This window comes from Kryptolebias marmoratus, linkage group LG17 (assembly GCF_001649575.2).
Source record: "Kryptolebias marmoratus isolate JLee-2015 linkage group LG17, ASM164957v2, whole genome shotgun sequence".
Classification (NCBI taxonomy): domain Eukaryota; kingdom Metazoa; phylum Chordata; class Actinopteri; order Cyprinodontiformes; family Rivulidae; genus Kryptolebias; species Kryptolebias marmoratus.
The window spans coordinates 17503991-17526370 of record NC_051446.1 but is presented as its reverse complement, the minus strand read 5'-3'; the positions used below and the strand labels follow the sequence as shown (position 1 = coordinate 17526370).

The 22380-nt window shown below is 37.5% G+C and overlaps 1 protein-coding gene across 1 annotated transcript in view; it reads right to left on the bottom strand.

Annotated features, from left to right (window-relative positions):
- Positions 1-22380, bottom strand: part of nrg3b (neuregulin 3b) — a 220063-nt gene that overhangs the window by 37816 nt on the left and 159867 nt on the right. The window contains exon 3 of the mRNA XM_025010872.2: positions 3266-3339. Coding sequence (XP_024866640.1) covers positions 3266-3339 — 74 coding nt within the window. The remainder of the gene's footprint in view (positions 1-3265; positions 3340-22380) is intronic.

Genomic DNA, 22380 nt, shown 5'->3' with positions numbered 1-22380 from the left:
GACAAGCACCTGAAGGTTCTTGTTTATTAATATGTCACCCATCTGTCTATTCGCCACTGCGGAGGCGATGAATTTGGTTAATGTGTCTTTTGTCATTCTATGAGACATTTTGGAAAGAAAGAAAATCACCACTTTTTAAATTGTGTGACATGGTACGGATTTGGCAGGAAACTACACTCTCCCAGTGCTCTTAAATTAAATTTGAACAGCTTTAAATAGAAAAAAAATGTGGAATTAGAAAGAAAAAAAAAACTTACACCTTAGCTGAAGACTTTTAATTTGTGGCATTAAATATGAAAAATCCTTTTCCTTTCTTGAAAAACAATATGTAAGACTAACTTTGTGTAACAGAAATAAAAGATGGGAGTGAGTTTGTGACAATTCTTAATTAATACTAAGGACCTAGCATTCCTTGAAGGAATGCATATCGCCCGCTGCCTTTCATGTCAGAGTTTTAGATAAAGATCATCTTATCTTGAGAAATGGCAGAGTAGTAGCTGTTTTAATCAAACCTTATTAACATTAGGCATGATTTTATGCATTTATGCAAGATTTCATGCTCAGAATATGTGTCGTTAATGAGCTACTACATCAGATTTATGTGAGAGTGATAGCCATTTTTCTATTTCCTTACTTTGATTAGCTATGGTGGTCATCTTAAATTGAACTGAGTCCAAAAGTTAATCAGCTGTAGGTGTTCATCCAAATATTATGTTCAGAGAGTTTTGTTTAATTTTGTCCTCTGGTTCATGAGATTTTTTGCTAACAGACAAGCAGGGTTGACTCCAACAGTTAAAGCTAAAGTGTTAAGCAAATAGTTTTCTGCAATGAGTAACATTTCAAATATGTGTTGTAAATGACTCTCAACTATGCATATCCTTAGTTTATTTTCTGATGTAGAGGCTGCCACATTTTAGAAGTACTCAGCTTTTAAAAAACAAATTTGTTTAGACTCTGACCAATACTTTTTTTCCCCTCTGCCTGTCAGTAGATTAACAGGTTCCCAATAATGAATTTAGGACCTCAGTGAGAGAAAAACAGTGGGGGAAAAAAAAGTATTTGGCTTACACTCCCACTAAACATGGCCTGTTAATAGCAGATGCTTTTGTTTTATGGGGTCATAAGATGAAAAGGTTGGCAATCACTGAATCAGACTAATCCAGCTGCATCACACCACTATGATTACAGTATGTGCTGCTGCTGTGAAAAATACCGCTCTGTCTCTCTGGGGCTTCTGCTGTTGTCTGGGAGATTCTGGCTCTGAAGTGCTGCAATTCCCACATGCTAATCAAACAGTTTTACAGGTCTTCTATAGCTACTGACAATTATGCTGATTCTGAAAAGTTTTTGATCTTCTAAATAAGTAAAGACTTCTTTGGAATGCTGTGTTTTGCCCTTTGAGTCCTACTGACGGATATTTGAATAAATCAGCCTGCCCTATAAATATATCGTAATCCATATGTGTGCCCCTCTTACTGCCAAATCCAATAACATTCAGTAAAGACTTCTAAGCCAGATCCATAGGAAAATTGATGTCTTCCTATAGGAGGTGAGAAAACAAGTCCCAGGGTGAGAACCAGTCCATGTGAGAGCATCAAATGGGCTTCGTGGCACTGACTTGTGACCCCATTAATGAACTCTCAGAGGGCTCCGTGGAATTAGAAAGCCATAGGACTTAAGTTTTCTCTCTGACTCTTGGAGCAGAGAACCAAGTCGCTCCCTGAAACAGTGAAAATTTCTAAAGCCACAGCCTCATGGGAGAGATTCGGGGCCTCCAATTTCTCTTTCTTGTATAGCTCTGACGTTTGCCTTATTTTTAACTACACCACAAAGCCTTCAAGGGGACACAAAGACTCCAATTATTAATCGGGAAAGGAAACTGAAAAGTTGCTTTTCTTTTAGCCTGACTTAAAGTGATAGCCAGGATCTTTTGAAGTGGGGTTCTGTGGAAAGGTTAGGGACAATTATTAGCTCTTTGAACGACCTAGGTTTAGAGAAAAAGTTTATTCTGACCGGATTGACAAGCTAACAGCTAGTCCAAATGGGGCTAAAACCATAAGTGCTGCTGTCTTAAAAACAGTTTCAGTCTCAAATATATTATGACAGCTTATGAAAACGTTACTTTATATACCTTTACATTGCAGTCAGTTTTGCATTAAAGTTCTATTTGCGTAGAAGCCTATGATTATTTGCAAGCACAAATAGTCCTGTATTTGAGATTAAAATTGTGCGGACTGCTTTAAATCAATATGGGACGAGATTTGTTCTGCATTTCCAAGTTGTCTTGAATGCATCATCACCCTGTCCACATTTTCTGTGAAAAGGCACTCGTGATTGGGCAAGACACTCAGGATCTAAGCCAATCGGAGGCAGAAAAGGGCAGGTTCGTCAGTGGCGACTCAATAGGGAAAGTCAACAGCTCGCCCCGATACAACCCATGTTTACAACTCAAACATCTAAAAGTACGAACGTAAGTTAGAGGATTCAAATTCGTGGCTTAAAAGTGCCAAGAAAATGAGTTTAAAAGCTGAGTTTAAACCTGTGTTCACACCATTCTTTACAGTTATATAATTTTACTGAGCTCTGCCCAGTTATGGTCGGTCTCCTTTATTTTCCTAGATGAAATGTGGCAACCCTCAGTGCAGCCTACGGCACTTCCAGTAGAAATATAATATTTCTGCCAGAATAACCTCATAATGCAAGACTGACGGCAGTGTAAAAGGTGACAAAAAACAAAAAAATGTTTGTCACTCTGGTCAGAGTTAAACTATATTTCTAAAAACAGAGGCCATTCAAAGAGCTATCTAAAACAGGTAAGATACTAATTGTTCACGTTATCATTTTAAAAAAATCTAAACTCTTCCTTTAATGAAAATGACTTCAAAGATCACAAATAAATCTACTCAAGTCTTTTTACGTCCAGTATCTTCAAGTTTGCATTCTTGCAAAACAAAACATTGTTTCATGATCCACATTTTGTTAAGTGAACTCATAATCTTTTAAAGCTTTAATTATTTAATTATTGTAAAGCCTTAAAAACATGTGTTCTTATGAAATTCTAAAATAATCCCGCTCATACACTGTTTATAGTGAAAAATGTCAGCCCTGGCAGGTCTCCTTTTGAATTAGTCTTGTTGAAAAACAGAGTACAGTTCGAAATTTGCCCAAGGCATGCAGGATTTGCCTGTTCTGAATCTGTTCTCTTGCTGCAGATCAATACACGAAGACTGTGAGAGAGAAACAAAACAGACGGCGGGGAGCGTACTTGGATCAGACAAGATAGCATCTGTCTTGGGTACAAACTGGTCACAGCGCAGTCCATGGTAGCCCTCTTTACACCTGTAACAGAGGGAAAAAAACAGAAAAAGAGCCAGATTTATTGTCAGAAGTGAGACAATCCAAGCAAAAAGTATCAAAGCGCAGCGTGAAAACATCAGCTTAAGCGAGTTTCAGATGAGGAAATACGAGAGCGGGAAACGTATAGGCAGAAAAACGGATGAATGGTACAAAGTGGAGTGCTCGCTGTGTGCTGAGATACAGAGGCACTATAGAGAAGGGGTGGAGTGAGAAGACAGAGAGGAAGAGGATGAGAGCTGGGCTGGACCGAGCAGCGCCTGCAGCATAACTGATAGCACATGACAGACAGGAATGCCAGGTCCCAGTGGAAGAAATCAGGCTGGAGAGTTCTTGGCGCGATGCAGGCTCCACAAGATCTACAGTGAGGAGGAAGGCTGCCATGGCTGGAAGACTTAAATAAACAAAGTCCTGGCACGGTGCAAATATTTTCCTTCAGCGCCAAATAAATATGCATGCACTGTTGATGCCTGCAGATCTCCATGCAATTATCACACATATAACTACAGAAATATGTCATTTGGTTGTCTGTGCTGCAGAACTTTGCGTTACATATTACTGGAATACAGGGTACACGATCTGAGAATTCTTGTTTTTGGTTGTGGGAATGCTGATTCAGACAAGTGCTATGGATTTTGGTTTTTTGTTTATAATTTTCAAAATATCTGTCTTTATTTATAAAGAAAAAAAAAGAGATTTCTTCAGTCAAAATTCTTGTTCTCTTTAATGTCTACTTCAGCATACTTTAGTTCTATTTTTGTCTTCTTATGTTACTATTAGCAACAGTTCTGCTACTTTTAGGTTAAAACTAGCCTTTAGATGCTTTTAGCTACCATTCTGTTATGACAGCTTTTTGCTGCTTTTAACTTTTAGCTAGTGTTCCGCTTCTTTTGGCTTGAACGGCTCAGTTTCAGGTTCAACAAAATCATTCAGCACTCAGTATTCACGCTGCCTTTTTTTGTTGTTGCAGAAAATGCTATATCTGTTTTCCTTTAAATTGTTTTCCTTTAAATTCTGTCCTCTAAGCTAAATGTATTCATACAATCAAAAGCAAAGTTGTTCACAAAAACACAGGAAAAAAGAAATCCGAAGCTGCTTCATCCACACTAAATCTGGCAAAATCCTCAATAGTTCGTGTCCTAAAGAGATTTAAGCATTTTTATTGTCGCCTTCAACAGTGGCAGTAATGCGAGCACATCCAGTGGGCTGATCCATCCTTCTGCACTTTCAAAGCTTAGGCCAGACAATTGTGGGATTTGAACTGATGTGTTTGCTTCAACATAAACTTGCACATGAGCGAAGCCATTTATCTGAACTGTAGCCATTGTCTTGGTTCCATCTGCCTAACTCTCACACATTTTCAATCAATACATGTCTGCTACATTGCACCAGTGTCAAAAATCAGACATTCAGTGTATTACACTTGATAAACAACAAGCATGGATCATTAACTTTTAACACTTGGGGGGGAAAAAGAAAAAAAAAGGAAAGGAACAAAAAAAAAGCTGCACCATCAACAACAAGTGAGCTATGCAGAATAAAGTGAGCAGCCGTGAAGATCACAAGTTGTTGGGTGTGTGAAAACTGTGACAGGGTTGTTTTAGCTCTATGTTTGCTCATCTCAGGCTGCAGTTTAGGCTCCATTTGTTCTCAGTTTTAGCAAAACATGAGCACTTTTCTATTTCACTTCTTTCTAGTAATGCAGAACGATCAAACTGATGAGTTTATTTGAGTTTACACCAAATAAAAGAAGACAGTTCCATATAGTAAATACAAGACATCTTCTACCATTTCAATTCCCACCTGTTGGAGATTCAGGTTTGCTTAAATTCCTTTTTTTATACTAACCTTTTCCCTTTTATGAGACTGTAACTTCGTGTTTTAAATGGTTAGTTTCAGAGAAGTACAGGAAAAGTCATTCCTGTAAAAGAGTACTTCAAAAAAATACCCAAGAGGTGACTGCGTGAAGCATCTACTGATGTGAATACATTTTTTGAACCCTTTGGTGAAAGAAAGAAACATCCACAAAGGTCACAGAAATAATTTGAAACAGACTAAAGTAATACAAATAATAATAAAAAGTATTGAAAATCACTTAATGAAAATCAGGGCTGTAGTTCAACAGAATTATTAATGATAAAAAAAAACAAACTAATAAAACTGGTCTTGATAAAAAGGATGTTACCCTTAACTTTATGTTTTTTTGCTTTTGAGGCAATCACTGGATTCAAGTGATTTCTGTAAGTCTTTATGAGTCTTCTGCACCTGTCCACAGGTATTTTGACCCACTCATGAACAAACTGCTCCAGCTGTCTCAGGTTTGAAGGTTTTCTTCTCCAGATGTTTCAGCTCCTTCCACAAATGTCCGGTGTTTTATTCGGAGCCATTCTTAGGTGTTTTTACCTGCGTGTTTTGGGTCATTATCCTGTGGGAGAACCTCCCCATCCATCTTATTATTTAACTATTTTTACATAAAAATCTGCAAGTAATGTTACCTAAAACAATGTCAACAGGTCAACTTCCAATATTCTCCATTTTCCTACTACTGCATATGGCAAAATACATTTTGCTGCCTCAGTTAGATTAGCATTAGCTTGGTATCCAGCATGAGTTACGTGTTTTGTCACACTGTCATATCAATAAACATTTGTAGCTTTGTAGCTATGATTAAATGACTTCTAAATGACCATGTGGCACAGTGGCATAACTACACAAAAGTACCCTTGAAAGAAACAACATTTCCAAACATTACTCTTTAAATTATGGCTTTATGCCATAAAACCTGTGTGAGGGACATGCCAGTCAGGCTGCAGGGTGTCATTAATGAAACAACCTTGTTATGTGGCAGTAAAAATCTCTAAAAGGGCCTTTAAAAGAGTGGGGCTCATTACTTTTCAAATTATGTGCAGAAAAATACCCAGGAATTAGACCTGCTGAATCTTAAGTCTGAAATTCTTTATGTCATTTCATTTCCGAAGCAATAGGCAAAACCTCTACAGCCCTGTGCTCCGGCAAGCAAAAGGGGGAGACCTTGTCATTGTTTCTCTGATAAAGTGAGACGACTACTGCTTAATAAGTCAGAAAAAATGACTAATACAAAACTAATGCTGAGTTTTTCAAACTCTTTGTCAAATCTCTCTTACGTACTTAAACAATTATGGGTGGTCATGCTGTTTTATACAGTTTATTGAAAAGCACCATAGAACACTCTACCTGGGCAAAACACAAGAAAAGTTTAAAACACAAGCTACATTTTTTTTTTCCGGTATTGATGATATTTCGGGAAAACACCTCTGTTCTAAGAGATTTATTGTAAGTCTTACAATAAATAGTTGTTGAGCCTGAATTTTTTTTTATTACCATCCTGAACTACAACTCCATTTCTGAAAAAGTTGGGACATTGTATGACATGTAAATAAAAATTGAATGCTAGGATTTGATAATCTCATAAATGCATATTTTATTCCTAATGGAACGTAGTAAACATATTATATGTTTAAAATAAGAAATTAAGCTTTTCTTAAGAAAACGTAAAGTAATTTGGATTTTGATGGCAGTATCACATTACAAAAATGTATGACAGGGGCAGCAAAGTGCTGTAAAATTAAGTGACATTAATAAGAAACAGCTAAAGGAGGATTTTGCAACTAATTAGGTTAATTGGCAACAGGTCAGTAAGAGGACAGGGTGTAAAAAAAGCAATGCATTGCATTCCTGTTTTTATTTATATTTTATACAACATCCTAATTTCGTCAGAAATGGGGTTGTATTATTAGTAGTATAATATCCATTTATGTTCCGAAAGGAATCAGATAGATTATTGCCATTGTTCATAATCAACTGTTTGTATTTAGTCAAAAAATAGGCAAAACCCAACACAATTTAAATAATTATCTGAATAATATCTAGCCTCAAATAAGCACTCATCAGCATGAAGATGATAATTGAAGACTCTTCTGTCTGATTGAGCATCTTACAGAGACGTGTTGTGTGTCATATGCTGGATAAAGCATCTTATTGGAAGAGCTGTATTTTCTTGTGGAAATCTTGTGTTTATTTCATTTCATTTTTCCCCCTAAAGTGAACCCTAGATCACATGTACTGTCCCTTTTTTCTTTGTTTGACATAAAATAAATAAAAAAAATGGAGGAAAAAAACAAAACAAAACTGCCAATAGGATATTGCAAAAGTCAGGGTGACACTTGGAGCCAGTCAGATTTCAAGGGTGAGTCGTTCCTCCCGGAGCGCTGCTTGAATCTGCCCCACATCACACCTTGTATCCCTGAGATACCTCGTTAGTATTCCGAATGACTAACCCAAAGGCAGAATGCCTGTCTGGCGATCTGTTTATGTCTGGAATCGCTTTCTGTTTGTCTACGTCTTGATCCCCCCCACCGCCCGCCTCCTTTGCCATCTTTGTGCCACTGTGAAATACGCTCAGTCGTCACTGAATGGGAAGCAAAGAGCGCTTTGTAAATGTGTTTGCACGAGGATGGCGTTGAATGCCCGAACGGGCGATAAACAATGTGAGATAATGGCACGCTTTGAGTGTGTGTTTGTTTTTATCTTCCAAACAGGAGAAATGGAGCTGGTGTGTGTTTATGCAGCAGTGGGGAAAATATCACAAAGCTGAACCCAGATGTCTGTGCGGATTGGGGCACGTATATGACAGCTTTCTGCGTGTGTGGGTTTATATATCCTGTAGTGCGTTCCCCCCCTACTGTTCCAGAGCGGTTTGTGACTACCGGCAGCCTTTAACACATGTTCCAATCATGGAGAAAACACACCTCCGAGTACGGAGGATGATGGAGGGGTGGGGCGCTCTGCCTCACATCTAATCACCACCCTGACTGTTAATTAGCGCAAAGAAAAATGGGGGCTAGTCTGACTGCGAGGGGAGGGAAATGCAGTACAAGAGAAGGGAGTGTAATCGCGTCAGCCAAAATTTCCTTCAACGTCTCACACTTTTGCACATTAGCTTCAACGTGTTCATAAAATAACTCCAAATGTTACAACGACCAAGGCACAGACAAGCAGCTTTAAAGTAGCTTAGTAAACGCGTCGAGTGCTTATTGGTTACAAAGCAAATTCTGGTGGAAGAAAAAGAAGAGTTTTAGGGAAAAAAAACATTTTCTTCCATTTTTGACATTGGCATTTCTGTCCCACAGCTTAAATTGGCCTTTAATTGGCATTAAATTTAAATTGAACAAACAACGACTTTCGAAGCAGCTGTTCCAGTTTTATTTTTAATTTTTTTCCCCCCTTGTATTTTAAACAGCATACCAGCTGTTCTCTGCTTTCTGGAGTCTGTATGCTAAACTGAGCAGCCATATGTAGCTTCCTATTTAATGCTCAGCAAGAGGACATATTTTTTTATAAAATACGTCTTCAGGAAATTCTCATTCACACTGAATGAACAGATGAGTTTCAATTCATTTTTGTATGGGTGTGTGTCTGTTACCAAAGGTGCGGTAGTAGCTGAAAGTCATCTTCTACACATATTCTGAGCACTGCAAGATCTCACAAGATTTTTGCTTAAAACTTTACCAGGAGTCAAGTCTGTCTGTCAGCAAATTATCTTATGAATAACTGAATGTACCTCTACAACTAATTATGTTGTGGAGCCAACCCAATTCAAGATGGCCACCACAGCCAACTGACCTTGGAAAACACAAAAATGTCTATAAATTATTCAATTTTGCAGAAATCCAGTGGAGATGTGGTATGGTTGTAGCTAAGAGTAATTCACAACACATACTCCAAGGGCTACTCATTGCAGGAGATCTTTGCTTAAAATTTCAGCATTAACTGTTGGAGTCAGCCCTGTTTGTCTGTTAGCAAAATATCTTATGAACCCCTGGACAGATTTTATTGAAACATTCAGAAAGTAATCATAGGATGTGCCTTTGCAGCTGATCAACTTTTAGAGTCAACCTAGTTTAAGATGGCCACCACAGCTAATCAAAATTAGCCAATGCAAACATGGCTATAGCTCAGTCAGTTTTACAGATATTAAGCCTAAATTTGATCTGGTAGTAGCTGAGAGTCATTCACAACACAGTTTCTGAGCATGCCATCTTGCAGTACTGCTTGAGATTGTGCATAACATTATTTTTTTTTTCAAGTTTTTAACCAAAACTGCTACAGCTCTGTCATTTCTCAACATAAGATTGTTGAAAACTCTGGCATCAAAGGTGGCGGGTCATGTGGTTTCTGTGAAGGACAAGTGAGGGCCAGTTTTAATCTCTAACCTCACTGTGGTAAAGAGGGAGGAGGATGCAGAGAGGAAGATGTAGGAGGATTTGAAAAAAATTGATTGCCACCTGTGATATGAAGGAAAATAAATCTATGTTTTGAGGACAATAAAGGTGAGAGGCTGACTCATGAAATCGAGTCCACCACTAGTCAGAGGGAGGCCATGTGCTACTAAAACTCGGTGCTTCATTTATCCATTCCCGCGACTGGAAAGCAGACTCAAATCTACAAATATACAAAACATACATAGATAATGTAGGACAGATTCTTTTCCCCCTAACTACACTCTTGGAAATGACTTTCTTCAGTTCCACTATGAAAAACAATCATTATATGGCAGCAGGGATCCTCGCCAAGTCACCAAGTCTTTTGACTCATAACCGCACGTTCTGAGCCACACCAACTGGTGCAGCTCATGTGGCGAAGCGTTGCTGAATTGGGTGTTCCCCCTTATTACCATAGCTTGACCTACGAGTCACGCATGATAAAAATCAAGATTTGCATTCACACTGGAGCACCGAGGCAATACGGGATTATGGTAATCGCTAAATATTGAAATAAATCGTTTAGATTTCGCTCACTGAGGGGCTGGTGAATGCTGTGTTATTCTAATTTGCTCATTTTTGAGATACAGCACCTGCTGCAGTCAATATCTCTCTCCTCGTGCATGAATACAGTATAGGAGGAGGCTGAGAGTCCGCAGCTAATTTAAGATACATCTTCTTCCTGCTACAGTTTCATTTTTACTATGAGAAAGGTCGAAATGACTGACTGAAATAGTTTTTTTTTTTTTGTTTTCCAGTACACACATAAAGATATCAAGGAGCAAAAACAGAAACAATTGAAGGCCTAGCATTCCTAGAAATGAATGCATATAACCTGCTGCCTTTCATGTCAGAGTTTAAGACTAACATGCTGAGAAATTATGGAATTATAGCTTTTTGGGGTTTGATAAGATTGCCCGGCTGTGGTGGCCATTTTGAATTAGATTGATCCCATAGGTTAATCAGTTGTACATGTATGTCCCAATGATTACGTTTTGCAAGTTTCATTAAAATCTGCTTTGTGATTCACGAGATATTTTGCTAACAAGTTCAGACAAAAGAGCACACACGGTGGTGGGAAATGAACATGCAGCTGCACATCTATCCCTACTTCCTCTAATACCAAACCCTCCTGTCGTTGTTATCAATGAAGCAGAAGTAGGTTTGACTTGGCTGCAATGTTCCTCGCTTCTTTTAAAGTTGGAAAGGAAAAGCACAATGCGAGACCAAATGTCTCCAGTACGGAATTCATCCTGCGCCTAAACAAATTCTTATCTCTCTCCTGCAGCAGAGACGATGACATGAACAAGATTTATACCTTAAGCTAATCTGATGGTTGCACATGTGAGGCATTTATACACAAATAATGCGTGCATGCTTTGCTCAAAACTCTGATTCTATACCAGGATAATGCCAAAAAGAGGCAACCATGGTAGGACATTCATTTTAATGAAGTACAACAGCATGCCTTTCATGCCTTTCTGGCATGCCTTTCATGCCGGAGTCTTGAGCGTAAACCATCTTATGATGAGGCTGGAGTTTTAGCTTCATACATGACATTATGTACAATATTATGCACAATATCATGTGATATTGTAAGATTTGAAGAGAGGTGTTGGTGCAAAGAGTATATGTTCGATATCTGCAATTTGACTGAGTTATAGCCATTTATTGTGTTGGCTACAGTCAATTAGCTGTGGTGGCCATCTTGAACTGATTGGCCCTGAATGTAAGGGAGTTGTAGATGTACATCCAGGAGTTTCACTAAAATCTGGTTCATGAAATATTTTGCAATCAGTACAGACAGAAACCTACACGCACAGACATGAGCAAAAACAAAAACAGCAGTTGCACCTTCAGTAAAGGTTTATGTAAACCTAAAGAGTGTCCAAAGCACTTGAATAATCTGCTCAGGAAATGTAACTCAGATACCATTATGACTAAACACACAATTATTGAAATATTTCATTTGATGAGGTCAAGATATACTCCAGCGTTTTAACACTTTAGTGTTGTGTGTAAAATACAGATTGTCAAATAGTGTCAGATGTACATGCTGTTGTTAATTAGAACTCCATTAGGGTTTTAACTAATGAGCCTCTTACTATAAGTACACGAGGAGTGTTGTTAAGCAAGAAAATAGTGTCCTCGTTTCTTTTTAACCCTGATCTAATCTTGAATGCGTTTAACATCTATGCTAAATAGTCTTTACAGTATATTGCGTTTCCTTGGGCTACACCCTGGTGTAATTGCTGCTGAAATGTCCCCATTTTGCTGCAGGGATCATTAGATTTTCATCAGCTAAGACAGTAAACAACCCAGAGGCAGCCATCTCGTTCATCAATAAAAAAACACACACACACATACACACACAATCGCACTATCAAATGTCATCTGAACTAACTAGATAAATAAAATATCAGAGTTGGCTCGTGGCACACAGAGAAAACCGCAGCATGTAGTGTTCTGGACTGGTTGGCCCTCCATCCGCAATTCTCCAAGATGTCATTAAGGTCCCGGTGGATGAAGACGTCCCCGGCCTTTTTGTTTTGCACTCTAGCCGGTTTGAACTAAAAAATGGGTTAGCTGGATCACACGGGCACGAGCACGACATCATGACGGAGCTCCAAAGATGCGAGTCTGTAACAGGTGGTGTTTCAAAGGACCAGAGATAACAGAGATGAAGAAAGGGCTGATGGGGGGGGACAGACACAGTGAGAGGTGGGGCGCAACTGAAGAGGCTAGATTCCTCTTCATCTTCAGAGATTTCTTTATGTTTTATTTCCCTCAACGGATGTGTGTGCATATGCATGCAATCGCACTGAGGAAAGTCTCATCAGTTTTGACAAAAAATATTACTTTAAACTCTTTACTGACAAGAATGACCTGTACCATTATGGTCACCCTCCATCCATATTGTTTTTGTCTGTGTCTGTGTGCATGTCTGTTTGTTAGCAAAATATCACATGAACCACTGGATAATTTTTATTGAAATTTGCAGAAATAACTAAATTAATTAACTAAAAAATAACTACATCCATTTGACTAAATCAATGGTAGTAGCTGACACTGATCTCTAACAAATAGTCGACTTAAGCAGGTTGAATAAAACTTTGTTTAAAATTTTTCCCTTAACTATTTGAGGTCTGTTAGCAAAATAGTTTGTCAACCCTTGGACAGATTTGAATGAAATTTTCAGCAAAATAATCATTTGATGTGCCTCTAAAGCTGATTAACTTTTGGAGTCAATCCAATTCAAGACAGCGGGCGATATGCATTTTTTTAAGGATTGCTTGCCTTATTTTTACATTTTAGGTTAAATAGTAATGAGCACCTACTTTACTTGAGCTTGTCTTTACACTTACTCTCTACGTGTACCTATACAGTGTACATTTGCAGTGTATTTTTACACCTCACGACTTTTGCTTGAGACATTTGTTTACGTTGTAACTATTTATATAACCTAAAAAACATTTTTGCTTCCATGAATAAGTGTAAACAGAGAAGCTGCAGAACATTTCCTGCCATGGCTCAACGGTGACTCACGGTTTGGCTGGTCTAATCCCAAAACAACAACTACAGACAGTAAGACTGAATGATTATGAAAGCAAAGACAAACACAGTGAAGATACTGTTTGATCTGGGGAGATAAGAGGATATCTGAATGAGACAGGTTGTCCTGAGGAAACACTGTTGCTTAAAGAGACGAGCTAAACCCTGGTGGAACGCATTCAGAAGTTACAATGCATGCATTTAGCATAGAAACATAAACACTTTTTAGTGGAGAATACATTTAAAAAGTAAACAAGTGTCTAAGCAAAAAATGCAAAAATACTTTATACAGTGTACGCTGAGATTCCTGCAAAATATTTGGGTTTAAATAATTTTAGTTGTCAAAAAAATTGCTCTTAACTATTTGTGTACAACGCACAACTTCACTGATTCTCCAATCTGACATCGATCTGGCACTTATCTACTGCAGGTAAAACATTATCTGCTGAAGTGCTGAACTGAAGTGAGAGATGAGGGTTGAGAAATGGAGGCACATTGTAAAACCTTTATTATCCTTAATTATGGATTTGACCCATTTTGAAGCTAAACAATAACCACCACAAAATATTTAGCCGTTTTGTCTAAATGGCAAAATTGACTTATAAGCTGTAACATTAGGAGAGCTAATGAGGAGATTCTCAATTGACTATCTTTGCTATTCTTAAGACACCAAAGAGCATATGAGAGCAATTACAATATCTCCGTGTACCACCTGAGACATCTCTGTGAATTGTATTATTCATTAATCTTTTCCCTGAAAACAAGTGGCAGTGGCAGACAGCCACAACACATTCTGCCGTCTGCCTCCACCATCACGCGGCGCATTGCAAATTTAGCGAGGCTGTTTGAACTGTACTTTGAGAGGACATAATTTGATTATGAAAGATGACGAGAGAGGAGAAAATCCACTAGAGCCCCTGATTGTCAACAAGGTGTGTAAAAGCTCATCCTTCTTGATATTATTTACATGGCCCTTCAAGACAAATGCGAATGGAAAAGTAATTATAATCAACTGTATTGTCTGAAACTCTGACCATAATTTAATGTGTCATCACTTGAGAAGTTAATTTTTTTTTTTTTTAAATTTGCGAACAGACTGTTTGACAACTTTACAAAAAGTGGATGCAGGATCAAGAGAGAGCTGAATAATTCACCTCCTTCTGGTAAACAGTAAGCAAAGATGTGTGTAAAGTCATACTCCAGTCTAGACACGTCTCAGACAATTTCTGTCTGAGTTTCAGACCCCTCCGTGTGATATAGAAGAAATGCGACTGGAGTGCATGTAAATCTTGAAGGTGCTAAAAGAGCCAAGAGGGCTTGTGAGGATTTTACAAGTTTTTAATCATGTCTGTGGGAGATTTATCACCTTTTTCAAAGTGTATACTGTTATTTGGAAATGTTCACAATTTAATCTACGTATAGTAACACAGTAGTGCTCATAGTTTGTTTATAAAAGCCAACTGTATCAATATCAGCTGATCATAATTTCCCTTTGAGTAAGAATAGCAATAGTAAATAACTGTGTAAAATTTACTGGTAACCCTTGGGGCTGATGCTATTTGTATTTTGAAACCCCAGCTGAAAAAAAAAAAAATCAGTAAGTTAAAGCCCTACAGCTTTAGTTTAAATTAAATATAGTGAATATATTCAGGAGTCCCTACCATTTTTTATGATTTTGAGGCTGTGCTTTTGGAAAACCTGGTGCAAAATGCTCTTTTAAAGCATCAGATCAGATCCTTTCAAGTGAGATTCTGTGGAAAAAGATATGAACAATTAATATCTTACCCTTTTACAGATAGTGCTGAGCCCAGTGTGTAGAAATAATGTTTGATTGTGACTGAATGAATAATGGCTAATCCGAGTGGGGCCAAGACCAAAATGGATTGCTGCCATCCTAAAATAACTCAAGTCTCTAAAGTTTTAAAGTTCATGTGAAAACCAGGGTGTAAACTTTTACATAGCCATCAGTTTTGTGTTACATGGCTATTTATGTGGAGTTCAAAGGTTACTCACAAGGACAAATACAATCAACAACAGCAACTAGCTGTAGCGCTTCTGATGCAGCCTGGGGCACTTCTGGGGTAAAAAACATAATTTTTCTGCTGGAATAAATATGTAATGTGGCTGTAATAGCGTAAGACTAAACTGTTATGGAATCTTTGAGGTTGGAGTTGTTTTAAAGATGGCAACATTCCACTATGATCTTGGTCCTGCTCAAAATAGCTCGTAAAGATGTTCAGAAATTAGCCAAAATAAGGTAGTTTAAAGAGTTATCTACAACAGGTAAGATATTATTGTTCATAAATCTCCACACAACCATGCTTCTAAAATTATAGGATAAATTCTAGGCTGAAAAAATACTTTCTTATGGAACACACTTGACATGGAAAATTAATCACAGCCTATCTAGCTGAATCAAATTTCTTCCTTTTTTTTATTTTTTTAGGTTTTGTTTTTAGTTTGGGTCTAACCAGATATGGAGATTTATACAGTTTAGCTCATGCTCCACTCAAAACCAGTTTATATCATCAGGGTTGATGAATTACTTACTATTTAAATGACATTTTAAAAATAAAAATGGTAACAAAGTGCTTCATCATTAGATGAAAACCCAGCAATGACAGCCTTATAAGCAAAACTTGGTAACAGTACTTCTATTTTAACTGGAAATGTTCTCAACAGCAGCTCTTCTAAATATGCTCCAACAAAATTGATGAACAACAAATAATAGAGTTATTTTAGTGAAAGGAAAACTAAACTCCTCAGCAAATGTGGAAAAGTTGCATTTCTTTTACACAGACTGGTTTCAGAGCCTCTAGGGTGGAAGAAGCTATAAAAAAAGATGCTAAACCTGGCTAAATTCATGCAGAAATTGTTGATATATCACAGGATGACAGGTGCAATGTGCAGCAGTCACCTTTTTTTTTTCTTAAATCCGAGAATATATCAGTTAAAATGTGATTATATTGTGATTACATAATGAGAGTGTGAGGTAAAAAACTGATCTATTCCCTCAAAACAAACACATTAAATGTTTTGAAATGCTGTTATTAGCCACAGAATGAAACGAGTGTCCCAGATAATAATACATCTATGAAAGAACGAGAAAATGAATACGAATTATCATGTTTCAACAAGACTGAAGCACAATTTATTTTAGACAAGCTTTGACATGTAAAACAGAAAATAGACATTTTCAGCCACCTATAAGAAATTTACACTAATAAAACAACTGTGGGTCAAAGTTCTGGTGTCGCAGGTATGGTTAGGGAACATAAGTACTTAACATAAATGTATTTAAAAGTCATTATCTGCTGCTATTGCCTGCCACTGAAAGCTAAAATTGAGCTTTATTGTTTTTGCCCATGCATGTCTGTACCGTTTGCAAAATATCCACCACTGGATGGATTTTAGCACAACTTACAGACAGTAATCAGTGCCTGAACCTCTACAAGTCTTTAACATTTGGAGTCAGCCCAATTCAAGATGGCTGCCACAGCTAACTGACATTAGGCAACACAAAAATGGCAATAACTCAGTGAATTTTGAGTTAAAATTTGATGTGGTAGTAGCTGATAGTCATCCCCACGATATACTTTGAGCAATAACACATCTTACAAGATTTTATAATATTGCATGAGATAGCACATAAGGCTTCAACATAAGATGATCTTAGTCTAAAACTCAGACATGAAAGGAGGCGGGCGATATGCATTCCTTCACATAATGCTAGGCCTTTAATTATAATTGAGTCGATCACTGCATCCAGTTTACTAATTCTGCTCAGAAATAAAGGAATAGAAAATGGCAGTGGTTGAGACTGAAATTTAAACAGCTTATTAGGTAATTGCGCAAGTAATCGGCAGTTTATTTAATTTCAAACATCATTAGTTGTATCTCTAGCTAAAACCATCCCAGTATAAACAGACAATTCTATAATTAATAGGACAATGTGATAAATGTCCAATTATGAACGCTGCCCACTCATTTACTCAGCTGAATTTTAATGCTGTGGTTATTTTGTGGTAGTTACTCATGAAGGCTTCAGAAACACACAGAAGAGTGTGCCTTACGCTGTGTTGTTTTTTAACAATTCCATTTAAAATTTAGAGACATAAATGCCATCAAAGCCACAGTGCATGACCAACATGTCTACTTCTTGTTTCCTGTCTCCTATAATTGTTAGAAAAAATAGCAACACCTATATTCCATCAGTATGGATATTGTTAACATCTACTTCGGAACTCTGATTTTCACAACAGAAAATAATGGAAATATTCTAAAGAGCTGCAAGTGGATACTATTATCATGTCTACAAGATGAAATTGTGCTTAGTTTTGTCGTTTTTTTTTTTTTTTTGCTATAAACAACAATAAAATTAGCTATGTCTATTTTCCCGTTAGCCATCTTGCACTGTGTTGCACAAATCTGGCTTGAATTTTCCAGCATCTGGGGAATCGTTCTGCTCTTTGATGCATGACGGAGCGCGAAGGCCACGACGCCACACGGCTCCAGGTGTTAACACTGATCAGTATTCGTATTAGGAGCTAATCAAAGAGGTCGAGTTGAGTTAACTTTTTGCCTGGCAATAGATGAGCTACTCCTGTCTTTGTGCTAAGAACTAAACCACTTACTCCTGAGCAAGGACACTGCACCTTTTCTTCTTTTTTTTTTTTTAACTTTCCTGAATTTTATTTTTTGCGTAAAGATAGAGGACTCTGCTCCCTTTTAATGCTCAGTGATTTGGATGCTACCAACATCTGCCTTAAATCCTTCAGGCTACGTTTAGTATAATTAATTCAAATGATTGCGAATACTAATAGACTCTAAAGAATCTGTATATAAATATGTCCGAGTACACAAACAATTTCAAATATCCAGCCGCACAGTGCAGTCAGAGGAGCTTTTGCTGTAGATGAGCTCTCTTGAAGTCAAACCTCCTGGCTCAGCTACAGTATCAGCTGTAAAAGATAGATTAGGGTCCTCTGTAACTGCTCTCCTGCTGAGGCACAATGTAATAAGGTGAATGTGTGTGTGGGGGAGTGTAAGACAGGAGAGGACGCATCTTAAACCCACTGCACACATCCAGTGTGCCTCCTGTGTATCAAATGCGGTATGTTTACTTCTGAAAGTTAAGTGTGGGAGATTTAGAGAAGTGTGCTTTGAGAGAGACAACTGGAACAGCTTACACTGCTTTCTAGCAGAACACAAGCCGACTGTCGGGTGGAAAAAAGAGATTGCTCCCACTGTGATCAATCCAACTGCCTTAGACAATCAGGGTGGAATAGACGGTCACATTCCTCCAACCTGCAGGAAAACACCTCTGTGCCCCCCATTATCATACACAAAGAACAATACCTTCAGTCAGCTTTAAAGAGTCATATAACATCTTATTGTGCTTCTTTAATCACATCAATAATACAATACACATAGGGATTTCGCCTCAGCTTATTTGAAATCACAAGCAGTTTGTGTAAAGGAAGAAAACACTTTGTTTACAGGATTTAGATTATTTTCTGTTTGTTTAGCACACTCACATTTACCTGAATATCAGCTGGATATAAATGGCCTCAACTGGAAAAAGAGCCTAATGACTGAGTCCTGCAACCATGCAGAGAGAATTACGGCCATCACAAGCTAAGACCCTCAGAAAGAACCTCAGCAACAAGAACAAATACTACCACTTTAAAGCAATAGTTCAGATCTTTTGAAGTAGGGTTTGTAGAAAGTTTGTGAACAATTCCAATTATTCTCTTTATTGGCTCTCTGTAAGGTTTAGAATCAAATTACAAATCTTCTTTTGACATCCACAGCTCTTAACGGTCAAGCTCCACCTTATATTAAAGATCTCATTGTTCTATACTTTCCTAAAAGAGCACTTCGCTCTCAGACTGCAGGTTTACTTGTGGTTCCTAGAGTTTCTAAAAGTAGAACAGGAGGCAGAGATTTCAGCTCTCAGGTTCCTCTGTTGTGGAATCAACTTCCAATTTTTATCTTTAAAGCTGACCCTCTGTCTACTTTTAAGACCAGGCTGAGGATGTTCCTTTTTGATAAATCCTATAGTTTGGATTGGCTTAAGTTTCCTTAGGTTTAAAGTTGTTTGAAGGTGATGACAACAATCCACTTTCATTTTGACCTCACTCATGCTAGCCGTTAGCTCATCTATCTGGTCAGAATTAAACTTTATTTTTCAAAGTGAGGTCATTCAAAGAGCTATCCACAACAGGTAAGATATTAATTGCTCATAACTTTTCCATAGAACCATACTTTGAAAGATCTGAACTATACCTTCATGATGCCATCACAGAACATGGAGAAAGGCCACATTAAAGACTCTCTGTGTATCTCTTTGGAAAATCTATAATATGAAAACATGATGAACACAATGCGTTTTTCTTCTGAGTGTTTCATTCTGCAATTATTAAAAAGAAATAAGGCACACAACAGGCTTAGTGTATTTAACACACACATCACTGTATAATATTATTGATGAATTTTCCAATCATGCCACAGCTCCGGAGACGCATTGATTTTTTTAAAGTCACTATTTATTCTATTTCATGCTACTATGAACTCACAGTTCAATGAGACTGTCAGAACAAAAAAAATGAAGGAGCCCTGCTTCCAATATGCTTACTGTGCTGCCACAGACTCTTCAGTTTTACTCATAAAAAGTCAGCTTTTTTGACAAATCAACATATGATTTGCATCACAAATTGCACCTTCCCATATGTATACATTGTGATTTATAGCTCCAAAATACTAGTGCAGTTAAAATTAAGGAAACTACAACGAGGTCAACACTTTGGCAGAGCCCAAATCTGAGCCCTTGGATACAGCTGGAACACAACAAATATAGTCCTTAGGCAGCGAAATAACAAAATCCCTATAAAACATTTAAGGAATGGATCCAAGAATGAAAAATGAGGCGGCAGAGCGTAGTTATAGCTACAGTGCTAATTGGAAGTGAGCTGAGCTGGAGAAAAAACCTCCCCATCTCACTGCTGATGTCAACCATATGGATTTTTTTTTTTTTGCATGGACAGTGATCTATATTTGCTATACTCTCTAAACACACCAATATTTTATGATTTACCTCATTGGTGAGTTTTTGTGTGAGTAAAGGCTATTTTTTTAGATTGTGGACAGCTATAAATTGGTATTGATTAATTTCTAATTCAGTCCCTCTTATTTCGGTGTTACAGCTTGCAGAGGCAGGGATGTACCACTCGTTTGGACTGCTGCAGCAATGAGCATAAAAATAGATGACCTTTGTTGCCTTAATTATCCTTGATCCCATGCTGCTTGGTCAGTTTGATCCTTTTGACTTGCTGAAGTAAATAAATACTCATTGTTCACATATCAGTGATGACAAATTATCTGCAACACTGTGAAGGTTTTGAAGCTGGTTTAAGCTAGTTTACAGGAAAACTACAACAACGATATTACAGTGAGATTAGAAATGACATCCTTTTTTATTTTCCGCCGCTGAAGGCAAAGCGATAATGTTTTTGCCATGTGGGTGTGATTCTTTGTACCATTAGCAAAGTATCTCATGTATTACCTCATGGATTTTAATGAAACTCTCAGAAAGTACTCAATAGGTGGACATCTAGAACTGATTGACTTTTGAGGTCAATCTGAGTCAAACTGCCGCCACAGCAGACATCTTAGGAAACGTCCATTTTACAGTTATTGAGTTAAAACGTAGATGAACAACTGGATGTATTTCAATGAAGCTTTCAGAAAGTAATTATTGGTTATAAACCTACAACTGATTAACTTTTGAAATTAACTCAGTTTAGGATGGCTACCACAAATGACCTTATAAAACACAAGAATGGCTATAATTCAGTCAATTTTACAGATATTGAGCTAATATTTGATGTTGTAGTAGCTGAGAATTGTCCCCAACACATAATTAAAGCACAACCCATTGTGTAACATCTTGACCTAAAACTTTGTCTTTTAACTGTTGGCGCTAACCCCATTTGTCTGTTAGTGAAGAATCCCATGAACCACTGAATGGAAGCTACGTAATTAAACTTACAGAAAGCAGTCATTGGTTATAAATCTACAACTGAATAACTTTTGGAGTCTACCCAATTTAATATGGTTGCCACAGCTAATCAACCTTAGGTTACACAAAAAAGTACTAACAGATCTTGTGAGATATCGAAGAGATGGGGCATTTTCAAGGTTTAACCAAAAGGATTACAACTCCATAATTTCTAAACACAAGATTATTTTAGTCTAAGATTCTGCCATGAAAGGCATTGGATGACATGTACTCAAGGAATAGCAGGCTTTTAATTATTTGTTTGTGCAAGCAAAAAACTTAAACACTGCATCTCTCAGAGGCAAGCAAAGCCCCTACATTAAATCTATCAGAGCATACCTTCCACGTTATGCCTCCAGTAAAAACCAGGGTATCCGTCTCTGTCATAGTTTAGAATCAAAATGGATCATGAAAGTAATGAGTAAAACAAATTAAAATGAAGGGTGGCTGACTTTAAAAATTAAAGGAAAGAAACCATCAACGTGGAGTGCATCAATGCCACTCCAGCTCCATGATCGCCGCTAATTAGATTTCCCTGAGCTCAACAAATCATACTGATGGGGAGAGAAAAACATTCTGCAACTCAATAGCCAGCTGATAGGTAGTGATAGCATTGTCAACAGAGTCTGTTGTCCTGCCTGCTGATGTTGTTTGAGAGGGGGATTATGGATGATTCTGCAGTTTTCCGTTTACATGAAGTGACAGGTTCCACAAAAGGAAGGATTAAACAATTGTTGGACAGTTTTCATACCTATAATAAAAAATAAACATAAAATTCCTAGATGTGTTCTTGTCTGTGGGATATTTTAATTGCGTAACACTGTCATTAAAAACTGGTTTTATTAGCTTTAGATGATCTGAGAGAAATTCAAAATACAACAGCAACAAAAAAGTAAATAATCTCAGTGGCACTTATATTATCACCCACCACCATGCTTGCATGATTGCTGTCGAGAGTTTCGTGTGTATGTGCTCGTTTGTCCGTCTATTAGCAAAATGTTTCATGAACCACAGGGCAGATTTTAATGAAAATCTCAAAAGATAATCATTGGATATACATCTACAACTAATTAACTTTTTGAGTGAACCTGATTCAAAAACGGCCACCACAGCTAA